At 40.3% G+C, this 23,570-nt stretch overlaps 1 protein-coding gene across 1 annotated transcript; it reads left to right on the top strand.

Moving 5' to 3' along the window:
* Nucleotides 1-6,059: 6,059 nt before the first annotated feature.
* DCK (deoxycytidine kinase) lies at nucleotides 6,060-23,357 on the top strand. Its single transcript, XM_005304121.4, has 7 exons — nucleotides 6,060-6,463; nucleotides 9,730-9,845; nucleotides 13,209-13,402; nucleotides 14,328-14,475; nucleotides 18,488-18,603; nucleotides 19,185-19,284; nucleotides 21,987-23,357. The coding sequence occupies exons 1-7, from the start codon at nucleotides 6,394-6,396 to the stop codon at nucleotides 22,011-22,013; spliced, it is 771 nt and encodes a 256-aa protein (XP_005304178.1). The 5' UTR covers nucleotides 6,060-6,393; the 3' UTR covers nucleotides 22,014-23,357.
* The last annotated feature ends 213 nt before the right edge of the window (nucleotides 23,358-23,570 follow it).

Raw genomic sequence — 23,570 nt, 5'->3', positions numbered from 1 at the left:
ACGTTCTATAATTAGATTTCCCCAAGACAGTAACAAATATGAACTCCTAAAGTCTTACAATAATTTTATAATGGAGTCACAGACAGTCCCCTTAGATACTCCAGTGTGCCTTGCCACCCAGGCAAGATGGACTCTGTGATAAATGGTCATATATACACACACAAATCACAAATATTCCAGGTTACTCCCACTCCCAAGAGACCAGTTACGCACCCAGATTGAGTTGCATTCTAGATCTCACACCCAAGACAATGCTGGTAGCCAATTCTATAGTAAACTAACTAAAGGTTTACTAGCTAAGAAAAAGAAATAAAAATTATTGAGAAGTTAAAGCAGGTAAAAATATGTACAGGTGAGTCACAGTCTCTAATCCCAGATGGTAGCAGAGAGATAAATCTGCCAGTTTCCCAAAAGTCTCCCAGGGCTACCCAGAATAATTCTGGAGAATCTCCATCTTCTCATTCAGTTATTCTGTCTTATTAGAATCCAAACAGTCCAGAGATGAAGGATTTTCCTTTATATCCATATTTATAGCTATCACATAGCTTTTTCTTTGGTGGTGCTGAGAGACAGATGCTTTAGAGTCTTTGAACTCTGAATGCTCCACACTGACCACTCACTTTGAAGTGACCTTTCTGATAAGAGTACAGTAACTCCTCACTTAACATTGTAATTATGTTTCTGAAAAATGCAACTTTAAGTGAAACGATGTTAAACTAATCCAATTTTCCCATAAGATTTAATGTAAATGCGGGGGGGTTAGGTTCCAAGGAATTTTTTTGGGGCAGACAAAAGGCATTATGTACTGTACTGTACTGTGGTTTGGAAGTGCCCTGGCTTACCCCACACAGGCACAGCCCGCTACAGGCAAGGATGCTAGGAAGGACCTTTGCAGCGGCAGCTTCCCCGGAGAAGAACAGGTGCCAACTTTGCCGGGGGATGTTCCAGGCCCGCCTCTTTCTGTCCCTGCTCCACTCCAGGCTCCACCTCCTCTCCGAAACAGCCGCATCCCCGCTCCTTCCCCCCCACCCCAAAGTCCTAAGCGCTGCCAAACAGCTGCGCTTCCCCGCTCCTGCCCCTCCCTCCTAGAAAGTCCTAAGCACCGCCAAACAGCTGTTTGGCGGCAGGGAAGCGCTGGGAGGGAGGGGGAGGAGACGGAGAAGAGGAACTTGTGCAATGCTCCCTTGTAAAGTCGCTGCTCTTCCACAGAATCTTACAAGCAATGGACAGAGCACGCAGCCAAACAACCTTATAAGGGAGCATTGAACAACTTTAAACGAGCATGTTCCCAAATTGAGCAGCGATGTAACTTTGAAACAACGTTAAGCGGGAGGACATTAAGTGAGGCGTTGCTGTACTTCATTTGTATTACATAAGGTTTCTTTCATACTTGGAGGGTTATTTTAGATATTGGGAGTCATATACCATGCAAAATATTAACAAGGTACAGATAAGTGAAAATAATGCATCAAAAATCTCATTAATTTTATGAAGTTTAAACGCCAAACACATTCACACACATGTAGCAGCCTCTTTTGATCTTCTGCTAACACACAAGTGGATTGGCCTGACTTCCAGCTATGAGTTTGTCAGTTTTCAACTGAACCAACTGTTTTGATCAGAGTGGACATCAGCATCACAGTCATTCATTAGGAAACAAAAATTTTCTAGGACAAAGTCTGCAGCGTGTTAGGGTTTTTAATGTTTTCTGCAATGACATTCTAAACAAGTTTTCTTTATCTCATTTTGTTTGAATCCAAATTGTGTTAGATGCTCAATTTAAATTGTTGTATACGCTTAAGAACCCTAACCTGTAAGCTTTAAACTAAAGGCTACATGGAGCTTTTTTTCAAAAGGAGCCAATATGCAACCATTTATACAGCTTTCATAGAAAGTATACAAGAGAGCTACTTAAAACATAATGCTATTTTAATCCATCTGTGCTTTTGTAATCCCTTCCATAAAACTTCCTTCTGTAGGAACCAATTGCACATAAGCTTTTAGCATTTAATTTACAGACTTCAGCATCTGGATACATCTCTCAACAAATCCAACTATTGGGGTCAGCAAAAAAACTGCAAAAATAAAAACCTTCCTGAAAAACTGCATGTACAGGAGGCCAAAGTATTTTATTCCATTTTTAGATGCTATATCTTCATGCTGATGTATCCAAGTTAACAGAGAGAATAATGTTACAAAATTTTGAGAGAAAATCTGCAACATTTCTTTGCTAAGAATTAAAAAACTCACTGATAACATCTTAACTTTTGACATTGATTTCAAAACAGGTCACACTTGTATTTTAAGTGGCCTATCTAGGAGCATTTTGGGACACTAAGACAATCAAATGAGGTAAAGTAATCTGTGTCCTGAATGAATCTAAGCACTCAACATTTACTGTGCTCCAAATGCTCAAAGGTGATATCTCAACCATAAAGCCAGATTTATATTATTAAAAAAAATGGTCTGAGACACAAACACCCCCCTTTCCCCCCGGAAATTGGAGAGAAAGTTCTTGACACAGACAACATGATTTAAGTCCAGCTGCTAGATTTGTAAACAGAGACCTTTCACACTTGAACAAATTTGAAAAAGAAAACGTGACCAGTGTCTGTAATGGTTTCATAAGTAAGCAGGAGTCACTTCTATTTAATCACCTGAGCACTTGGCCAAATCTCAGTTTGATCAGGCTTCTGGAAACATTTAGTTCACAATGGTCAAGTTTGGAGGTTTAACATAAGCAAAGTCACTTCCGGCCTAGTGTAGTTGCTGTTGTTTATTATTTGTATTACCATAGCACCGAGGAGTCCAAATCATGGACCAGGAGTCTATTGTTCTAGGTTCGATATTGCAGTCCTTAAGTTACGTTTCCCTCTTTCTTCCCTCTTCTCTAAATTCTGTTATTTAAGGCAACACTAACTTTGAAATATTAAATAGTTTGTCACCTAAGGTAAAAATGTTCAGAAATGACTTTAATATTTAAAAAAATGATTTAGGAGTGAAAGTGCCATTGACTTTCAAAAGTACTTATGTCACTTTTGAAAATGTGGTTTAGGCTCCTAAATCACTAGGTGTTTTTGAAAATGATGCCCTTATTAACAATGTATGCATACATTGCTGGGTTTTTGAAGACACAGTTGTTAACCTGAGTTGTTCTAGGCTAATTATATTGTGACTGATTACTGCCAGGTACAAGCTAAATTTAGCTGGTAGTACATAACTGTTGCTCTTATTTCATGCCTTACCTCATGTCTGTCCTGACATCAGGAATTTAATTTTGTTGTGACCTATTCAGTTATTGCAGCAGTTTCATTTGGAAGGTTTGGGGTTGGAGTAGGGTTACCATATGTCCAGGTTTTCCTGGACGTGACCTCTTTTGGGGTCTTCCAATTTCTGGCTGGGCAGATTTTTGAAATATGAACAAATGTCCATGATTTTTCCTTGCTCGTCCTTTTTCCAACATCGACTCTGGTAGAACTGCAATTTCTGGCATGCCCTAATAACAGCATGCACATTTAGTGGTTTGCTACCCTTACTTCTATGCTGCTGCTGCTGGTGGCAGCACTGCTTTCAGAGCTGGGCGGACCAAGAGTGGCGACTGCTGGCTGACTGCCCAGCTCTGAAGGCAGTGCCATTGCCAGCAGCAGTGCAGAAGTAAGGATGACATGGTATTGATTGTTGAGTCGCTGAAAGGGATCCTGCTTGTACATATCTGGTAAAGACTTTCATGGCTACTTGATGAGCAATCAACCACTCTGAGAAAGATACACTCCAGCAAGTTAAAGTAGTATGGGCTGGATGAATGGACTATAAGGTGGATAGAAAGCTGGCTAGATCGTCGGGCTCAACGGATAGTGATCAACGGCTCCATGTCTAGTTGGCAGTCGGTTTCAAGTGGAGTGCCCCAGGGGTCGGTCCTGGGGCCGGTTTTGTTCAATATCTTCATTAAGGATCTGAAGGATGGCGAAGACTGCACTCTCAGCAAGTTTGCAGATGACACTAAACTGGGAGGAGTGGTAGATACGCTGGAGGGTACGGACAGGATACAGAGGGACCTAGACAAATTAGAGGATTGGGCCAAAAGAAGCCTAATGAGGTTCAACAACGACAAGTGCGGAGTCCTGCACTTAGGACGGAAGAATCCCATGCACTGTTACAGACTAGGGACTGAATGGCTAGGCAGCAGTTCTGCAGAAAAGGACCTAGGGGTTACAGTGAACGAGAAGCTGGATATGAGTCAACAGTGTGCCCTTGTTGCCAAGAAGGCTAACGGCATTCTGGGCTGTATAAGTAGGGGCATTGCCAGCAGATCAAGGGACGTGATCGTTCCCCTCTATTCGACATTGGTGAGGCCTCATCTGGAGTACTGTGTCCAGTTTTGGGCTCCACACTACAAGAAGGACTTGGAAAAATTGGAAAGAGTCCAGCGGAGGGCAACAAAAATGATTAGGGGGCTGGAGCACATGACTTATGAGGAGAGGCTGAGGGAACTGGGATTGTTTAGTCTGCAGAAGAGAAGAATGAGGCGGGATTTGATAGCTGCTTTCAACTACCTAAAAGGGGGTTCCAAAGAGGATGGATCTAGACTGGTCTCAGTGGTACCTGATGACAGACCAAGGAGTAATGGTCTCAAGTTGCAGTGGGGGAGGTTTAGGTTGGATATTAGGAAAAACTTTTTCATTAGGAGGGTGGTGAAGCAGTGGAATGGGTTACCTAGGGAGGTGGTGGAATCTCCTTCCTTAGAGGTTTTTAAGGTCAGGTTTGACAAAGCCCTGGCTGGGATGATTTAGTTGGGAATTGATCCTGATTTGAGCAGGGGGTTGGACTAGATGACCTCCTGAGGTCCCTTCCAACCCTGATATTCTATGATTCTATGATTCCACAGAGAAATATGCATGGGTACAATGGGAAGAAGCACAGTAAGAAAGGACTGACTGCATGTAAAAAAGTACATTTAAATTTGATTTACATTTATATTTGAGGCCATTACACTTGTTATTTATAAACATTAGATATTCAAAGTTGAAACTGTATAGTAAAAGCACTGGAACAAAGTATGGAGGGAGACTGTGGAATCTCTGTCATTGGAGGTTTTTAAGAACTGGTTGGACAAACACGTGTCCGGGATACGCCAGATATGACTGGACCCAAAGTATGTACCTCATATAACCCATCCAAACACCCAGTGCAGGCTCTTCCTAGGCACAGTATTAGAACCCAAGAATTATCATGCAACTTTGTCACAAGTAAAGATCAAAACATTGCTATAGTTTCAAAAGACGCTTTAGCCAATTCTCTCACTCTGTTTTTGGCAATTCAAGATTTTTCACCATCAGAACTTAAGAAGTTAAAAATTGTCTTCACCATCTGCCCCCAGATAACTTCTTCTTCACTGTCTTTTCTATTTGCTTCTTTCTGGGGTTGCTGCTGTTTGGCAATTAACAAGTGAAAGTCACATTGTTCTGAAGTGGAAATTTGTAAATGCTTTATGGAAAGACTCACAGGACTGTTTCCTTCCTTCCTAGAGGGATATTCTTAAACAAAATTTAAAAAAAACCCTCACTTTAAGATCAAACATACCACACACAGGGGCATAAGGAATTGGCAATCAAGATCTTGAATATATGTTATGATGAATTTGACCTGGTGTTATAGTGTATTTGCCCATGGAGAATGCTATTATGGCAGCTGTCAATTAAACTTCCATTGTAACCCTCTGTTTTCAGTCTGAAAAATTCTCTTTCAGGACTAAACTTTTCCCTAGTGGCTCTCAGCTCCAAGGTGAATGATTCTGGGAAGAGGGAAGGAAATCTGATCCGTGGTTTCTGAGTAACTGGAGTGTGAAAACAAACACCTTTTTAAGGCAATTTTGCTCAAATTTTGCCCTAAACTCAACGTGGTGAATGTCTCCACCCCCAAGCACTGGCAATGGCATGTGCTATCAGGACTACAGGGAAGCTGGACTGAGTTGAAAAACGGGAGAGGGCCCACTGAGCGAGCGACACGCTCGGCACTCAGCAGCTTCCCTTCCTCCGTCGCTCTGTAATCGATTGATTTTCGCTCGCACGCCGTCCGGAGCTGGAGGAGGGAGGGAGCCGCTTAGCCTGCCCCTCCTCCCCCAAACAGCCCGCGAGCCAATGCGGAGGCGGGGCCGTTTCGCTCGCTGACAGCCGTTGGCCCTGGCGGGCACCCAGACGTTCCGCCGCGGGAACAGCTGGCCGACCTTTTGTCCCGCGGAGGGAGGGGACGCGATGTGAGACGCGCCCGTGACGTCACCGCGATCTATAACTACCTCCCGAGCCCCGCGCGCCAAATTCGAACGCGGCAAGCGGCGAGCGCGCGAGAGCAAAGGCTCAGGCTCGGCAGCACTCGCGCGGCTGCAGCGGCGTCTCCATGGCCACCCCCCCCAAGCGCGGCCGGGCCCAGAGCGGCGTCAAGAAGATCGCCATAGAGGGCAACATCGGTGAGATCCCGTAGCGTCTCCCCCTTTCCCCGCCGCGCGGCCCTGGCCCAGCACTGAGGAGCCGCCGTTGCTCACCTGTCCCGCGCCGCCCTCCCCTGAAGTGACCCGCCGCCATCCCTCGGTCGTTGGCGGGAAGCGCTGGGACCCGCCGGGCCAGCCGCTGCCGTCCTGGGATCACCTGCCCAGGGAGCCTCCTTCCGAGCCCGCCCGGTAGCCAGCGAGTGGGTCATGGCGCGAAGCCGGGGGCCGGGCTTTGGGCCTCTCGGATTTTTGATTGATTTATCGGTTAATTTTTTTTTTAATAAACCCTCGGGATGTTCTGGTTCCCCCTGTAACATTGTCCCTTTCTGTCTCTCCCCCCTCCCCCGGGCGGCCTCCAGCCGGGAGTCGCTGCCCGGGTCCCCACTGCCCGCCCGAGCCCGGAGCGTCCCTTTCCCTGTCAGCAAACCCGAGTGCTGCCTTCAAACCGCCCTCAGCCTTGTGGGGGCAAATCTGCCACGGTGGGGGCTGCGCGTAGGCCGGGGACTTCTGCAGCCGCCCCCCGCCTTGGCCTTGGCTGTTCCTAACGGGCACGTTTCAAACACACCGTTGTCTGTCTGCACAGCGCGTTACACACATTAGCCCTTTCCCCATCCCTCAGGCTGTGACTGCGTTGGGGAAATGGACTGGGACAGCTCCCCGTGTCCACACGCTGCCATGCTCAGTCTGCGAGAGCGTGGCCACACGGGGAGCCCTTGCAGACTAGCTTGTTCCACAATAGCTGTTCCTGTTGTGGTGTTGTAGCCCTGCTGGTCCCAAGATATTTAGAGAGGCAGGGCTGGTGAGATAATATTTTTATTGGACCAACTTCTGCTGGTGAGAACAACAAGCTTTCAAAACCTCCCACAGAGCTTCATCTCAGCTATTCCTGTCAGTTTCCCTGCTGAGGCAAGCCCTTGGGTTAGGAAATCTTATCCTACAGGTACATACGCCAGGAAAACAAAGCAGGAAGTAAGTTGGAAAGTTGGTAATAGTTACAAGTACTGGATTGCAAAACTGAAGATGTTATCTTTTGCTATATTCAAGTTCCTGGTTTAAACAAATATATTTCTTACTGTGGTATTCTTGCCAGATTTTTGTTTTGTGAGTTGGGGCATCAGAAATGTTTGTGCAAGCAGATATGATCAGCTCAAATTCCTTTAGTTCCCTTTTAATCATGATAAATAATGATCACTATCTCCTTCTCCAAGTTAGTCTCCTGACCTTTTTTGTTTCTCAGGATTTTCCATGGATTGAATTTTATGCTAGTGAAGAGAAACCAATTTAACTTGCTCTGAAGGCCAGGGAGTGCCTCCGGTTGTTCAGTGACAGGATGAGCTAAACCTTTTTGGCCTCAGAGCTCTATGTAGGAATTGAGATCATAATTTCCTATGGTTCCTACTACTTCACCTATTGCTCTGCCAGCTCTTGGTAGCCTTATTTATTCTCATTTTAATGTCCTTTTTTTGTTTTGAAACACTCCATTTTTTTGCTTTGTGGCAGACTAATCTCCCGGCTTTGTAACTGATACTGCTTGTGGACAAATGACACGATGGTGCCTTTGCAACTTTACCAGGGAGATAACCAGTTGCCCTAACATTTCTTAATTAAAAGCTTTCTTACTTGCCTGAAAATAAGTTAGAAAAAAAATTAGGTGGTACACTCTGAAAAATTAAATTTACTTTTAAAAATTAACTAAACAAAAAGATGAAGTAGGATGTGTCGGTAGTACTTAAATGTCACTTCACCTAGAATACTAACATAGACCAAGATTGTCTTTAATCCATGTTAAACTAACTCATGTTAAAATAATGAAAACAAGGCGCTTGTATTTTTTTTTAACCCATATTAGCTACTCGAAGTAAACCCTCCTTTGGTTTACATTTTTTCTCTAGTGAAGACCAGGTCCAAGCATCTTGAGGCACCTGGGTGTATTGATAGAAAACATTGTCACACTGACAAATGCACAAAAAACATTGTCACACAAAAAAATGCACACAGTTAAAATATAAATCAGAAAATGCAAAAGTTTAAAGTCTACAGCCACAATAGTTTGTCTATGTTGCCCATACATAGTATTGTATAGGATATGAACTTAAGCTGCTAATAACTTACATTACATGGGCACTTACAAAAGAACTCAATGAGCAGTTCATTCCTAGATTCAAGCATTCAGACTTAAAATTTTCTGCAGTGCATGCACAATTGCCAGTTTCCATTCATTAATAACTTAATGTCTGGTTTTTCATACTTGCTCATGTACTAAGTTTAATGTTCATCCATTCTTGGGGCGGGGGGGGGGGGGGGGCAGTTTGACAGTAGCGAGAAGAAGTTTTTTTCACCCTTATAGAAAAATGGTGAAAATTGTTTTTCTGTTTTTTTCTGAAACTATTATCTTTGCTTAGTTAGTTCATAACTTAGAAAGTTATGAATAATTAAAAAGCTATTAGTGAAAATTGTTCTGTGACATTAAGTATAGCATTTCATTCCAGGTGACTAATATAGTGATGTATTTAATGTAAACTTTTCCCCCTTGTTTTAGCTCCACAATGAACACCCCATAATCATTAGCTTCCCTCTTTAATATGTTCTAACATGCTTCTGCTACTCTGCTATAGAATATAGTCTGCACACAAGGTCAGGGTCAGGTTATATTTTCAGAAATTTTACAGAAAATATTATACAACTGATGGTTGTTACAGACAAGGGAAAAAGATTTGTTTGATCTCATTGGTGTTGTACCTTGTTCCAAGACCTAATCTACGTATGGATGCTGTAATATTGTAGGAGGAGAATGTACTGGGGAGGTCTTCTCATGAAACCAGTGATGCATGGGAAGCGGAGGTTGCATTTGATGGAACCTGGAAAATGCTGAGCTCCAGTTCATTTGCAAATTTGACACCATCAGATCAGGATTAAACAAAGACTGTGAATGGCTATCCAACTACAGAAGCAGTTTCTCCTCCCTTGGTGTTCACACCTCAACTGCTAGCAGAGCACCTCACCCTCCCTGATTGAATTAACCTCCTTATCTCCATACTGATTTATACCTGCCTCTGGAAATTTCCATTACTTGCATCTGAAGAAGTGAGGTTCTTACCCACGGAAGCTTATGCTCCCAATACTTCTGTTAGTCTTAAAGGTGCCACAGGACCCTCTGTTGCTTTTTGGAAAGTGTTGTGTCTAGTGGCTAACAACCACTTCCATTACTTTCTGACAGACGTATTTGTTGTGCTCTTTTCCAACAGCTGCAGGAAAATCAACATTTGTGAATATTCTCAAACAAGCTAGCCAGGAATGGGAAGTTGTTCCTGAGCCTGTAGAAAGATGGTGCAATGTTCAAAACTGCCAAGAGGATGATGAGGTATGATGATAGCCTTTGATTTTTATTGAGATTAGTATTTCATATTGTTTGCCCATTATTGAGCAAGGAGAAACTGCTTCTTTGGGATCAAGGCCTCTTCTACTCTAATCAAACAGTAATAGAAATATGAACTGTGCATATATACCTGTGATAGTAACAGTTTCATCAACTCTCATCATATTCATTTGACTTCCTTTCACCTTTGTAGGTTTTGACCCTTATTAAGCAAGCCTGTGATGCTCAAATGGAATGTGTGTTTACACTTGTGCATGTTTAAGACAGAGTAGGTATGGGGAGTGTAGTAATCCTTTCCGCTGTCTAGACTTACAAGTGTATTACAGAGTAAACATCATTTACACCTAATCAGCACAGATAATGGAAAAATGCCAGTCCTTGCTTGCGCAGCCTCTCCCACTTGTGCACCACTGGCTTTGTCTATACTGGCACTTCATCGGCAAAACTTTTGTCATAACTCACACCCCCGAACGACAAAAGTTTTACTGACAAAAAGCGCTGGTGTGAACAGCACTTTGTCGGCAGGAGAACTGCTGTCGCTCGTGTGGGGTGGAAGTTTTTTGTTGGAAGGAGAGCTCTCTCCTGCTGACAAACAGCAACTACACTGTGTGCCTTTTAGCATTACAGCTGTAGCGGCACAGCCATGTCGCTAAAAGTTGTTTAGTGTAGCCATAGCCTAAAACACGACAAGGAAGTATTAGAAAGAGACAACTCAGATTTGGTAATATAGCTCTGTGAAGAAAACATAGAATAGTTCAGATGTCCCAGGAGATATCTTCTGAAACCTTTGGCAAAAGAATGTGAACTGCTGACTAAATTGTTTATATAATCTGGTTTTGATTTTTGCATTCTAAACCTGGATCTATCACTATTTCAGCTTGCTTCATGGCTTCCACCTAATGGCACAAGTCATGATATCTGTGCGCAGTAGTGCTATCACTGAACCATAAAGGAACTTTTTCAAATGTAAAAAACAGTACCATGTATTTTGACGCACTGAACAAAAATTTTAAACAGTGAAGGCATTTGCCTCATCTACCACTTATGGGGAAGAGTATGTGCTTGTTATTGTACTAGATCATCCAAACTAAGCAACTGTTCACAGCCCTTTTGGGTTGCAATGAAGAAGTTTTTGGAGATGAATGCTCATAATGGTTGAGACCGTCTAACTGCCTGTTTCAAGTCAAGGATTGGTATCTGTGGCCATCGATGTGGTAATGTTACTTGTAGCCAAAAAACAGCTGCCTATAGTAAAACTATCCTGTGGAGTTTAGCTTTAACATATAGCATTTTTGACTGAGAAATTTACAACTGAAATGCCAACAATCTGACTACAGTTTTACAGCTAATTAATAATGCAAATTTAAAAGGAAAAGTGAATATTGCTTAATTGTGTAACTTAAGCAGATATATTTCCGTTTATAATAGAAATGTCGCCCTGGAAGGAATCTCAAGTCACTAGTTCATCCCCCTGTGCTGAGGCAGAATTAAGTATGCCTAGACTATTTGGTTGTTTAAGTTTATAAAAACACAAGTTTCTAATGGAAGCTGTGTTGTGACCTTAACAATAGCAGGCGCTAACAGGACTCACTACAATACTTTGTGTTTATATAATGCCTGCCTTCCTGTATTCCAAGGATATCAAAGCATTTTACAAACATCCACATGAGGTAAGGAAGTATTTTCTATTTTTCATGTAGGGAAATTGAGGCATAACAAGGTTAAGTGACTTGCCAAAGGTCACACATTAAGTCAGTGGCAGAGTCTAGATTAAAGCTCAGTATTCTGCATTCCAAGTGCTGTGCTATTAGCGCCTAAGCCATGCTTTTTCCCTTAGAGTCCAAACACTGAAATTTGTCAAGAAAGTATGGATTAAGTCCTTTTGCTGCCACATCCATTTGTACAAACTAAGGGCTTTGTGTTTGAATGTTAGGTCATCTTTACTAGAAAAGCTGTAAAGCATGCAGTGCTCATGTCCCACAGTTAAGTTCTGTTTTCTAAATTTGCATGCAGTGGCGTTCCAGCTGTTAATAATGATACAGGACAATAAAATTAAATAAAATCTAAAGGTAACTCATTCAGCTAAGAGAGGAAGATATCTAATTCTGTGTATAGGGGAATATGTTCTTGTCCTCATATGACATGTTTAGAGTGTATATAGCCATCTGCTTAGATGTCATGTCTGCAGCTGTTATCAAGTGAACTATAACAGATGGCATGTGGTAAGCCAGCTGAATATTAAATTTAACAGTGCTGTGTCGGAGCAAAAGGAGTGCTTGCAAGTGTGGGATTGGCTTTTTGTGTACTGCCAGCTCTTCATTTTGTTTAAAAGATTGTTTGTAAATAGTGACTAAAAACTCCTGAGACAGACAAGCATTTTAAACTTGTAGGCTGAAAGTATCCATGTTCAGCCATATCCATAGGCCTTTCTCCCCCCCCCCCCCCCCCCTAAAAAATGTTGTTGCCAACAATGGCTTCACCATAGCTAGCCAAGAGATAGTGGAGATTAACCTGTGGAGCTCCACCAGGAATAGCAACAAAGTAAAAAGGCTAATGTAGACACAGTAGTTCTTGAAATTGACAAGGGTTGAATCTGTTCCTCAAAGAGAAGCTGACATGCTCTGGGAATATTTGTTCAAAAGAAACAATTTGCCATGCTTCCAAAAGATAAAATATACTGTCAAATGAGTAAGATGTTCCTAAAATGTTATAGTAACAGAAAGACAATGTGGCTGAGGTAATATCTTTTATTGGACCCACTTCTGTTGGTCGAATAAAAGATATTGCTTCACACAGCTTGTGTGTCTCATATCCTGGGAGTAACACGGCTACAACAGCCCTGAAGGCAACAATAGGAACAGAACACTATTTGTCTTTAAAACACATAATTGGTTGCTGAATTTAACTCAAGTGTTGAGGCATTTGACCTTTGGTGTCTCATGCCTTTCAATATGCCTGAGGAAAATATGACATGCAAACCCTTGCGTGAAATCTTCCCTATAGGTGAATAAAGATAAAATGCTGCACAGTTCAGAATTGTGTTTTCCCAAATAAAAACAGGTTGTGTTTTGCTCTCACACACTATGCCCCAGTGTCGCAGGGGGTCTCGGAAAAGTGCAGGATGCAATTTGTAGTGTTTCAACACCTCAGCACAACAAAGGGAGTTAAGATGTGTGCAAATGACACACACACTTTTATAAATGGAGATTGAGAGTAGGTGGAGACAATTCTAGGCTTGAAAAAAGAGGCTACACCGTTTTGTCATGGTAAGCAATTTTGAGCATTTTAGAGCTAAATTAGATAAATTGGACCCCATAATCATTGAGTGACTTACTTTGTTAAAAATAGGAGCTGACGACGTCACAGAAAAGTGGGGGGAATGTGCTCCAGATGATGTATGAGAAACCGGACCGGTGGTCTTTCACCTTCCAGACGTATGCCTGCCTGAGCAGAATCCGGGCTCAGCTCAAATCCCTTAATGGGAAAATCAGAGAGGTGGAGAACCCTGTAGTCTTCTTTGAGCGATCTGTGTATAGCGACAGGTATGTTTAATTTGCAGACACTTGGCTGAGTAGGAGAATCCTTGTAATGACTAGAAAGCAGATGAGCTTTCATAAGCACTTCAGAACCAGTGGTTTGTGACTGGCTCTGGTGAGTTTACGATATTATCAGTGAATCCATTGTTCACTTCCTCTCCGTATTGTTGTACAATGAGGTCATTTTACCAACTCAAACAATAACTTTGTTTTATTAACTGAATTATAGTAAATATATGTAATTTTCTGTCCTCTTAAAAAAGCGGGGGCAGGGTTGAGGGGAGAAAGAAGAGCAAATTCTCCATCTCTCATGAGCTTGTTATTCCCATGTTCTTTGAGAGCTGCTGTATCTTTGCTCCTAAGTGTCGTACCTTTCAGTCTCTGGCTGCAGGGGGTTGAACTTCACTATTGAGCCCCATGTCAACAATTTTGGGGTTAATAGTGCATGAGGATAGTCTTAGCCAGTTACCATGGTGTGACAGATTTCAGAGGAGGAACTATGTGTACTGGCCTAAATGCTCTTGTTGCAGTCTCCAAAAGGTGGTGAATCTAGCAGAGAGGTAATAGAGCATATGTTTGAACCCTGAACATGGCAGCTATGCATGACTCTGTGGGAAACGGCAACTGAAATAGCACGGGGAAGGGGACCAGGTGGGTGGCAAGACTGCAGCCATCTAGAAAGAGAGCAAAGGGTTAAATACAGTCTAGTAATTGTACAATCTACAACCTTCAGGTGAGCCAGTGGAACAAAACTGTTGGGTTTTAGCAAAACTATTCATGGACAATTGAGTTTTTTGCAGTCTAAACATCAATCAGGCTACAAAAGTAGCTCATCCATTTTTTTTCTAGATATTGCAGAGCATATTGAACTGGATACTTAAATAACATGACTTACATTTCCTCATTGTTCAATAAATCTTTTGCGTTTTAGGTATATTTTTGCATCTAATTTATATGAATCTGATTGCATGAATGAGACCGAATGGACAATTTACCAAGATTGGCATGAATGGATGAATAAACAGTTTGGTCAAAGCCTTCAACTAGATGGAATCATTTATCTCAGAGCCACTCCTGAGGTGAGAAATAAAACTTTATGAATTTAGCAAGAATGAGAGTGCGATCAGATTGACCAATCTGAGCTCTGAGCCTTGCCTATAAATCTTTGCCTACATGAGCGTAGAACTATTTTGCCAGGTTGCACTCTCAAATACTCCAAAGAAAGTGGTGTATTTTTAAGGTATCCACAAAACTATTTTCTTGAGAAATCTCAGTTACTTTCCAGCAAATCTTCAACCCACGCGGTCTGTATCAGAATCTTTAAAATTGTGACTGCTCGTGTTGAAACACCAACGCCAGGCATGTCACCTAGTGGCAACACAGCTGTCTGGGAAATAAAGCTGGGGAAGAGAAAGTGGGCTTCTGTCCAGGAAAATGCCTAGAAATAATATTTTTCCTATTTATATCATCAAGGATCTCAAAGTGCTTTACATACATTAGAAAAGCCTCACAATGCTCCTGTGAGATGATAAAGAAAACTGAAGCATAGAGAGATTAAGGAGACAATATAGCTGTTCTGCCCGAGACGGTAAGATGACTTGGATTCAGAGCTCAGCCACCTTGCCCAAAAGAACACAGGACTAGTGGGCAGGGAGCAATGTACTAAAATCCACACGCTGGATGGCGATTACAATGGAAAAACAGTGGAAATTCCATGGATTTTTGGGTCACAGATGGGTATCAGAAGTGCCTCTTTCTGGCTCTGTCATTCTGAAGCCTATACCGATGCAAGCCTTGCTGCCTCATTTGCCTTGTTTTTCATAGGTTCTCTGGTGTTCAGGTTCTTGTCCTTTCTGATGTGGTTCATGTGATATGTAGGTGTAGCTGTTGCTGATATAGTCAGTGTTAAAAGCTGTTTGGAAAACCTGCACTGGGGGACGGGATGGGTTTCAAATTTTCCTATTTTCTGTCAGTATAGTTTTGATACTTTATTACCAGCCCTCGTCAGTATTCCTTTCCAATGCAAATATCTTTACTGCTGCCTTGAGAAAGGGCATTCACTACAAGGTGGCCTGTTCCTGACTCCTTTCCTTTTGCGTGGATGCATACTTTATTCAGTGATTGTCCCTGGCAAGGAGAGAATGGTCGAGGCTGCTTGCTCCCATATAGCTGTTTACTTTTTTGACTTTGATTATAGGCCCATCTGTTCTGTGACAAGGGGAAAGTATGGCCGTAAGCAACTTGTCTAAGGTCACAGTCAGAGGCAAAGCCAGGAATAGTACCCAAGTGTCCTAATTTCCAGCCCTTTGCAATAAACATTTAACCACAGTTAAGACTGTTGGGCTGCTCTTTCCTTATTGCATTTTTCTACTACTGCTGTAACTATTCCTTAGGGGGAAGAATGCTCTTTTTTGGAATCCTATGCCAGTCTGGGACATATTTCTTGATAAGAGTAGATAAGAGCAGTGTCAAAGTATTTGTATGAATGGAGGGGTACTCTCACTTTATAAAGTAATCTACGTATAAGGTATGGTGTAGATTTGGCTTGATCGCTTTCTGTGGGCCTTAGCAAAGCCAACAGAAGAACTTGGAGCTATTGTGTGACTAACTGGTCACCTGTACAGGCAGGATTTAATGTGTCTAATGTATTCCTGGAAAGCTTAGGGACTGCTCTTCACATCTTTGCAAGTCTTCCTGCATCTGTGTGTTTAAAGATTGCTCTGGGTGGTGCTGATGTGTCAAGGGATACTTCAATTTTCCTGACTCCTATTTTGTGACAAGGCAAACACCTTACATTTGCTCTCTTCCTAAGTTCAGGTAATGCTGGATTGGGGAAGGGGAGGGGTATAAGGCTACACGAGCATTGAGGATCATGAAAACTCCAGTGTTTAAAGTTCAATTTAAATTAGAATATCCCCATAAATAGTATACCTGTATAAATAAAGACTATTATAGTATGTACAAAACAGACTATAAGTTTACAGTAAGCATCTTTCTTGCAAATATTGCACCCTGTGTAATTGTAAAGAAATACATAAGTGCCCTTCCCTTTGTGCACATTGTATCAAAGGCACTTAGCTTTTGGCATCTAGTGTTACAACATCGCAGAGCCCTGTGTTCATTCTTCTGAATCCCACACCCTGTTATGTTTTCATATTTGGCCTTGTATTTTATTTGTTATTCCTTTAAAGTATGACTAATTTGTGTATTTACATCTTGTGAAAAGATAACAAGAAGGTTTTCAGACTGTCATTCCTGATCATAATTACTGAGTTTGCAGTGATTACACAACCAGGTGAAAAATATAAGAACATGAAAGGAACACTGTAAACTAGAGACAGACATGTTTAAATCCTTTCAAATAATACTTTAGATTATTAAAATCAAAAGAACTTAAATCCAGTATACTTTACATCATTTATGTTGTTGACTTTTTTTGCATTTCATTCAGCTAGGACAATGTATCTGGACCAGTCAAGTGCACTTCTTGCACTGAACATACTGGCATAATGCTGTGGTGTTTGGGTTTCTATCACTATAGGGGAATATCTAAATAAAAAGTTTGAAATTGCCCCATCACCACCACCAAATATCAAGCCACTGACACATTCTATTCTTACTGAGTTTTGCAATCTTAGCATTTTAAGAAAATCTCAGGTTTTGGCCTGAATTATTTGAACATGCTACTTTAAACCTGTAGATACTTAGATAAGCTATAGACAAGCTTCATAGTAGGAGTGATAGGCAAACTACTACTTAAGCACTGGACCAAGAGTCAAGAATTCTTGGTTCTATTGCTAGCTCTCCCACAGAGTTGACTTGTGATATTGAGCAAATTTAATTTCTCTGTGCCTGGTTCTCAATTCGTAAAGGTTTTTTTATATTGAGTTTTTGCCCCTTTTTGCTGTTTTATTTATAGAGAGAGCTAAAAGGAGTGTGTGTGTGTGTGTGTTGGAAAAATAAGAGTATTTTTTATTTTACAGTAATTGGGAATTTCAAGTTTGGTCTGCCCTGTTATGCGAAAGGGCCTCTTGGTGGGCTCCAAAGATATTTTTCTGAACTCTCACCTTCATTGGAGCGTTTGGGGTTGCTGAGACACCATTTCTCCCAAGGGCTCATGAGCCTTTGGAATTAAGTAGATGTCAGCAAAACAAGATTTAAACAGGCTGACTAAAAATTCCTTTTCTTCAACTCTTAGCTCTTCTGATGGCATCATCATAGTTCTCCAGCAACTAGACAAGACATGAATTTCTAATGCTATAGAGACCGTTTTCTTCTGCCTTCTATTTTAATTGTTCTGGCTCTCTTCATACACCATAATAAAGGGCACAAACCCATCTCTTTTGCACATCACCTATAAAAGATAATAAAAATAATCTCAGGGCAATACTCTTTGTTATCTTCTGATAAAAGGTGCCATAAGTGCAAAGTAATATAAGTAAATACCGTTTTTTAATAAATCAGCAGTAAAACTTTTCTACATATCACAAGGTCTGAAAAATCAAAAACATTTTGTTGGAACTTTTAATTGAACCTGCCCCTTAACACATCACTTCCTTATTGTATGGGGTACAGAAAAATAAACCTTTTTTTATTAGTGTACTGGGGTTGCAGGATGAACTTGAACTTTTGTTTTATATTTTGTCTTTAAGTGAAAGATTTACTTTTTGTGTCCACAAAGGCAACAATAATTTTCAAGAATAGTTGTTCACATTCCCCAATAAAAGGATATAATTGACTGGGAACATGGCTCCACAACAAAAAACTTTTTATGTTGTTTTCAATAATCAAGTGAACCTTTAAGTGCCAATGTTGAAGAATTGATGCAAAGTTTCTCTTAAATTGGGTGGTTTTTTTAACCATTTTTCTGCCAGTTAACCAACACCACCTCATTGGCCTCCATCAGCTAAACATGGAAGAGTCTTTCTGTACTCCCAAAACTCACTCACTAATTTAACGGTGGTAATCTTTGGTAAGAGTGTAGGATATTGGGATTTTTAAAAAAAAAAAAAGCTTCAGGGAGTTGAAAATAAATTGGACTTTAATTCTTCTCTTGTAAATTGGTCCACTTTTTTTTCTTTCTGCTTTTAGAAATGCTTAAATAGGATTTACTTGCGTGGAAGAGATGAAGAACAAGAAATTCCTATTGAATATCTGGAGAAACTTCACTACAAACATGAAAGCTGGCTTCAGCATAGAACATTGCGGTAGGCTTTTTTTTGTGACTAATGCATGCCTGGAAACATTTGATGGTGAAGGTGTTTGCCAGTGTCTTTCCACAAGTTTTCAAATAAGACTTCAGTTGTCCTTGAGAATGTTAAACCATGATGGCTTTTAAAAATCAAGTATCTTATGCATTTGGGTCTCTTATAACTTATATCTGTAAATGTCTTATTGGGCTCAGTCTCACAGGGTGTTGAACATCATTTGGGGGTCCAGGATGCCCCTCAATTCATGTTCACCTCAGCTGGAGCTGAGAGCATTCAGCAGTTTGCAGAACTGAATTCACTGAAATACATAGCCTGGACATTATTGAAGTCACTTGGAGATGCTGGTCAATCAGCACACTGTAAATTCAAGATTATTTATTTAGGAGCCTAACCAAGGAATCTAGCTTTAGGGTCCTGTATTTAAAAATTATGGATATAATTTATTAAGATCTGCAGTTCTCCCAATCTGGAAGATTTTCATTGTTAAGATTGCTGTGATGAAGACTTGATTTATTTTTACTTTGCAATTAATATAATTTCTCTCCTTTTCCTATTCCTACACCCCTATTTCTATATAGGACTGATTTTGAATACCTGGAAGAAGTACCCATCTTAACACTGGATGTTAATGAAGATTTCAAAGGCAACAAAGACCAGTATGAAAATATGATTGAAAAGGTAAAACTTAACAGGAAATACGAACTTTTTGCTATTTAAACATGTTGATATATATTCAATACAAGATCACATTTATGTTAAAAGAAAACTATATACTTTGGAACAGCAGTCTGTAACTTCAAAACAGTCTCTCGCCATAATTTTTTTGAGCAATATTTAACCTAAAGCTTTTTTTAAGGCACATTGGAGACCACCACTGGTAACTGCCTGTGTGTGTGTGAGTGCATGTACATTCACAATGAGTGAATGCTTAGAGTCTCTGAGCAATACGAATCACTCACCCATTCAACCCACTACTATCGCCACTTTGAGTCAGTAACTAATATGTCTGAGTTCTGACCCAAAGCAGCAAGCAGAGAGAAGACCCATTGTAGGCTCTGTGGATTTCACCATTTGGAAAAAGGAAAATTTTGAGTAAATATATAAATCTTATTTGTGACACTGGCAGTATACAAGCCCATTGAAAGACTGTAATTAAAAAATAAAACTACTAATGCAGGGAGGAGATATATAAAATCATAAAACATATTTCACTGTTTACACATTAAGCATGTTTCTTAAACATTAAACAATCAAGTTTTCTTCTTTTGTAAATGATTTTCCAGCTTGATGTTACACTGGTTAAATAATCTTGTGTGCTCTTGACAGAGACAAACTGTTCTTATGTTGCTGCCATTCTACTATAGTCATACATAACTACAAAAATGTTTGTTAAAGAAGCAGACAGAAATGCCACTGAAAAGCAGTTAGTAGGTGTGCAAACACGGTGACTGCTTTTCAAATTTAGTTTCTCAATTTATTTGGGAAATAATGCGGAATATAAAATGGAGCTGTTGCATTTTTGGATCAAATATATTTCTTTGAGTAGTTTGGGAGAAACAAAGCTAAGGGTTTTGTTGCATCAATTTGGTCCATTTCTTAGCTAATGCTAAAGGGATAATTTTTCTGCTATAGACCAACAAGTTGAACTTTCACTTGGATATTAATTGTTCATGTGTGATGTTGGCCAATTAGTTCATAGTCATTTCAGTAAATGTTCAATAGCTCAGATACTTTTATATTGTCTTTAAATTTGCTAGTAACATTTATTTCACACTGCAGTAAGGCTTGTCCAGTTTCTCTGAGAAATGACTGGTTTACCTCACAAGGTGACTTACCTCTTGGTCTTAGTTTATCCATTAGGAAATACGGTCATTTACCTGTAAAATAGCCTGCATGGTTTATGATGACTTTAGAGCTTGTTACACCCTGACTGTGGTGATTGAATACGCTACTTCACCAGCCCAGGGGGAAAGAGACTAGGACCTGGAATTCAACCCATTTCCTGCATAGCACTGACACACTGCTACAGAGTCAAGCCATTGGACACACCTCTTAAAATGTGCTAAGCTTTTGCTAGGGGTATTCTTTTATTTGTTTTTGCACACAGGAGAGCCTCAGATTTATAAACACATCATGAATGGAGGTTGTTCATAACTCTGAACAAAATGTTATGGTGGTTCTGTCAAAAGTTTACAACTGAAAGTTGACTTAATTCAGCTTTGAAACTTTACTTTCTTTCTTTGTCTGGCTTGTCCTCGTCCGTCCCTCCACGAACGCAAGTCGACACTCCGCCATTCCATTTTGTTGCGAGCACATTTTTTCCATTTCTGGCCAAACATTTTTGTCATGGGCTCGGTCTGCCCAGCAGTCGTTCGTGGTCTCTGGGGATCCAGTCACTAATGCGGGTTGTCCACCTATTGTCTTGCCCGTGGACTACATTACTTGCCCATCTCCGCTTTGCATCATACATTGCCTGCACTACATCAGTCACTTCTGTACGCCTTCTCTAATGCTTGTATCTAATGGATGATGAGCTGCCCATGAAGAAAATGAATGAACTGTTTAATTCCACTGTTCTGCCAGCAATGCTATACAGAGCAGAAAGCTGGTCAACGTCGAAAGTGGAGGAAAAAAAAATTCGCTGTTACCCAGAGAGCAATGGAAAGGCGAATGTGTAAGATATCGCTCCGTGATCACATACTGAATGAGGAGATCAGAAGGCATACAGAGGTGACCGATGTAGTGCAGGTGATGTACAAAACTTTACAGAAGAAAAATGCTGCTTTCCCTTTATTTTTTAGTAGTTCACGTTTAACACAGTACTGTACTGGGTTTTTTTCTTTTTTTTTTGGTCTCTGCTGCTGCCCGATTGTGTACTTCCAGTTCCAAATGAGATGTGTGGTTGACTGGTCATTTCGTAACTCTGGTGTTCATAAATCTGAGGTTCTACTGTATCTCTAATCCTGAAGAGCAAATTCTAAAATAGCTGCATAGGAGCTCATTAGTGTTCATATATTTGAAATGTTTATTTTCTGAACTTGTATACATGTTGAATCCGTTCATGTTCTGTAACAACTTTTAGATGTGATCTTAAACAATCTTGTTGCAGTTTAGGACAGTTTCCACATGTCTTAGAAGCACTGAAGAATTCCATATCCGTATAATGTGTTGCTACCTAGGGATCTGCACCTACTGAACTTCAGGAATCTTGGCTTTCTGCAACTCTGGCCACAAAATCACATGCTTTGCCATGAGATTTTATTTCACTCAGTAATTACACCTTGTACAGTATAAGGCAGTGAAGAGGTGAAAAGACAGTTCTCGTAGATCTGTTTCATAAATACACTTCATTTGATTCAAAATATTTGCTTCTTTTGCAGGTCAAGGAATTTTTGAGCACTTTATAATCCTTTTGAAGAGCAAACAGAGTCAAACTGTTCGAAACATCTGTGAGATCAAAGCTTGGGTTCAAATTTGGCTTTCTTATAAGGTGTCTGAAGAGGAGGGGGTTCAGTGTTGTTGCTTTAACAAATTGTGAGGAACAAATACACTTTGTAATATGTTTTACAAAATTTATGTATAGATTATTTTCATAAACCAGTGGGCCTGTTCAGTGTTATACAGAACAGTTTACAAGAGTTACAAAGAGTCCCAGGAGCCCTTAATTACTACTACTGTTTCTGATTAGTGTAATACATTCCCATAGAGCACTCTTCCTGTTTTGTCCCTAATTTGTATTTAATTCCCATGTAGTTACGGGTTTTATCAGAACTGGTCTCCTGTATTTTTTCAGTGGAATTTGAGAGTCTGCAAGGGAAGTTGTACATTCTGTAGCAGCTTCTTCCCAATTAGGGGAAGAGGATATTGAGGGGAAGGGACTTCTGCTGGTGAGGGAATTAATTTACATAAAGTCCCATACATCAAAGTACAAAAACGTGTTTTGATAATTCCAGTATATTGGTGGGGCTTTGCCCTGAATGAGTTGGATCAAAAACCAAACCTAAAGTATAATGCTCCTTCAACAAACTTCTGTGTCTGCCATTTTTGTGTCATTTTGTAAAGTTATTTAAGAATTTCCATCTGTTAGCACTTGTTCGTTTTTGTTTTATAACTTTTCCTATACAAAGTTATAAGATCTGTAGAAATTATCCAATATGAAAAATAATTTATATCTGAAATTTAGGAATCTGTTTTTGGTAGCCAGTAAATCCTTTTTTTTCCTGCAGAGGCCAGCATCCGCTTGTTGAATGCTGAAATAGAAAGTAAAACTATGTAAGCTGTCTTTAGGTTTTAAATTGTGTTTTTAAATGTGATGTGATTAGACTTTTAAATGTTGTCATGGTGGGAGTTACGTTGTTCTTAACTAGCAGTCTCCTGCTGTTTTAATTTCTTCTCTGGTTAAATGTTGGTCTTCCTGCAATGAAAAGGGGAGAACTTTGTGGAGCAACCACTGTTTTAATGCACTGATCTTTGTAATGGTGATTTTTCTTTCAAATTCTGAAAACACCATCAACCATTTAGTACACACATCTTGAAATATGTACTGTATTTTGTGCTGTATTGTTTTGCATTCAATACTTTTTCTTAATATGTAATTATACACTTGGCTTTTGAATGCAAATATTCTAATGTCACAGGATTTTATTATAATGGTGCTCATGTTCCCTGTCAATTGAGATACTCTCATAGTGTGTGACTAAAATCATGTTGGAAAAATAAAAATGGATAGAAACTTTTTGCACTTATTAAAATTGTTGGCTTTCAGTATTGTGTAACAGTTGTGCGTAGATTGGCAATATGTAATATTCATACAAGAGCTGATCTGATGTCAATATATGTCAAGTTCTTGGAGGATATAAATTCACTAATTTTTTTTTAAATATTGTATTACTGAGTCCAGATTTCCCACACATGGAAAATATGGAAAATGAATTACTAATAACATATCTTTTCCAGACTTGTCC

The sequence above is a fragment of the Chrysemys picta genome, chromosome 5, assembly GCF_011386835.1.
Source record: "Chrysemys picta bellii isolate R12L10 chromosome 5, ASM1138683v2, whole genome shotgun sequence".
NCBI classification, from domain to species: Eukaryota; Metazoa; Chordata; order Testudines; family Emydidae; genus Chrysemys; species Chrysemys picta.
The sequence above is the reverse complement of the archived record's forward strand: the minus strand, read 5'-3'. Positions and strand labels throughout refer to the sequence as shown.

Bases quoted from the DNA above. Each gene is read 5' to 3' on its own strand.
- DCK (XM_005304121.4), top strand. From the start codon at position 6,394: ATGGCCACCCCCCCCAAGCGCGGCCGGGCCCAGAGCGGCGTCAAGAAG. The intron at 13,403-14,327 runs GTATGTTTAATT...TTTGCGTTTTAG, and splicing joins CGATCTGTGTATAGCGACAG to GTATATTTTTGCATCTAATT. The intron at 14,476-18,487 runs GTGAGAAATAAA...TTCTGCTTTTAG, and splicing joins ATCTCAGAGCCACTCCTGAG to AAATGCTTAAATAGGATTTA.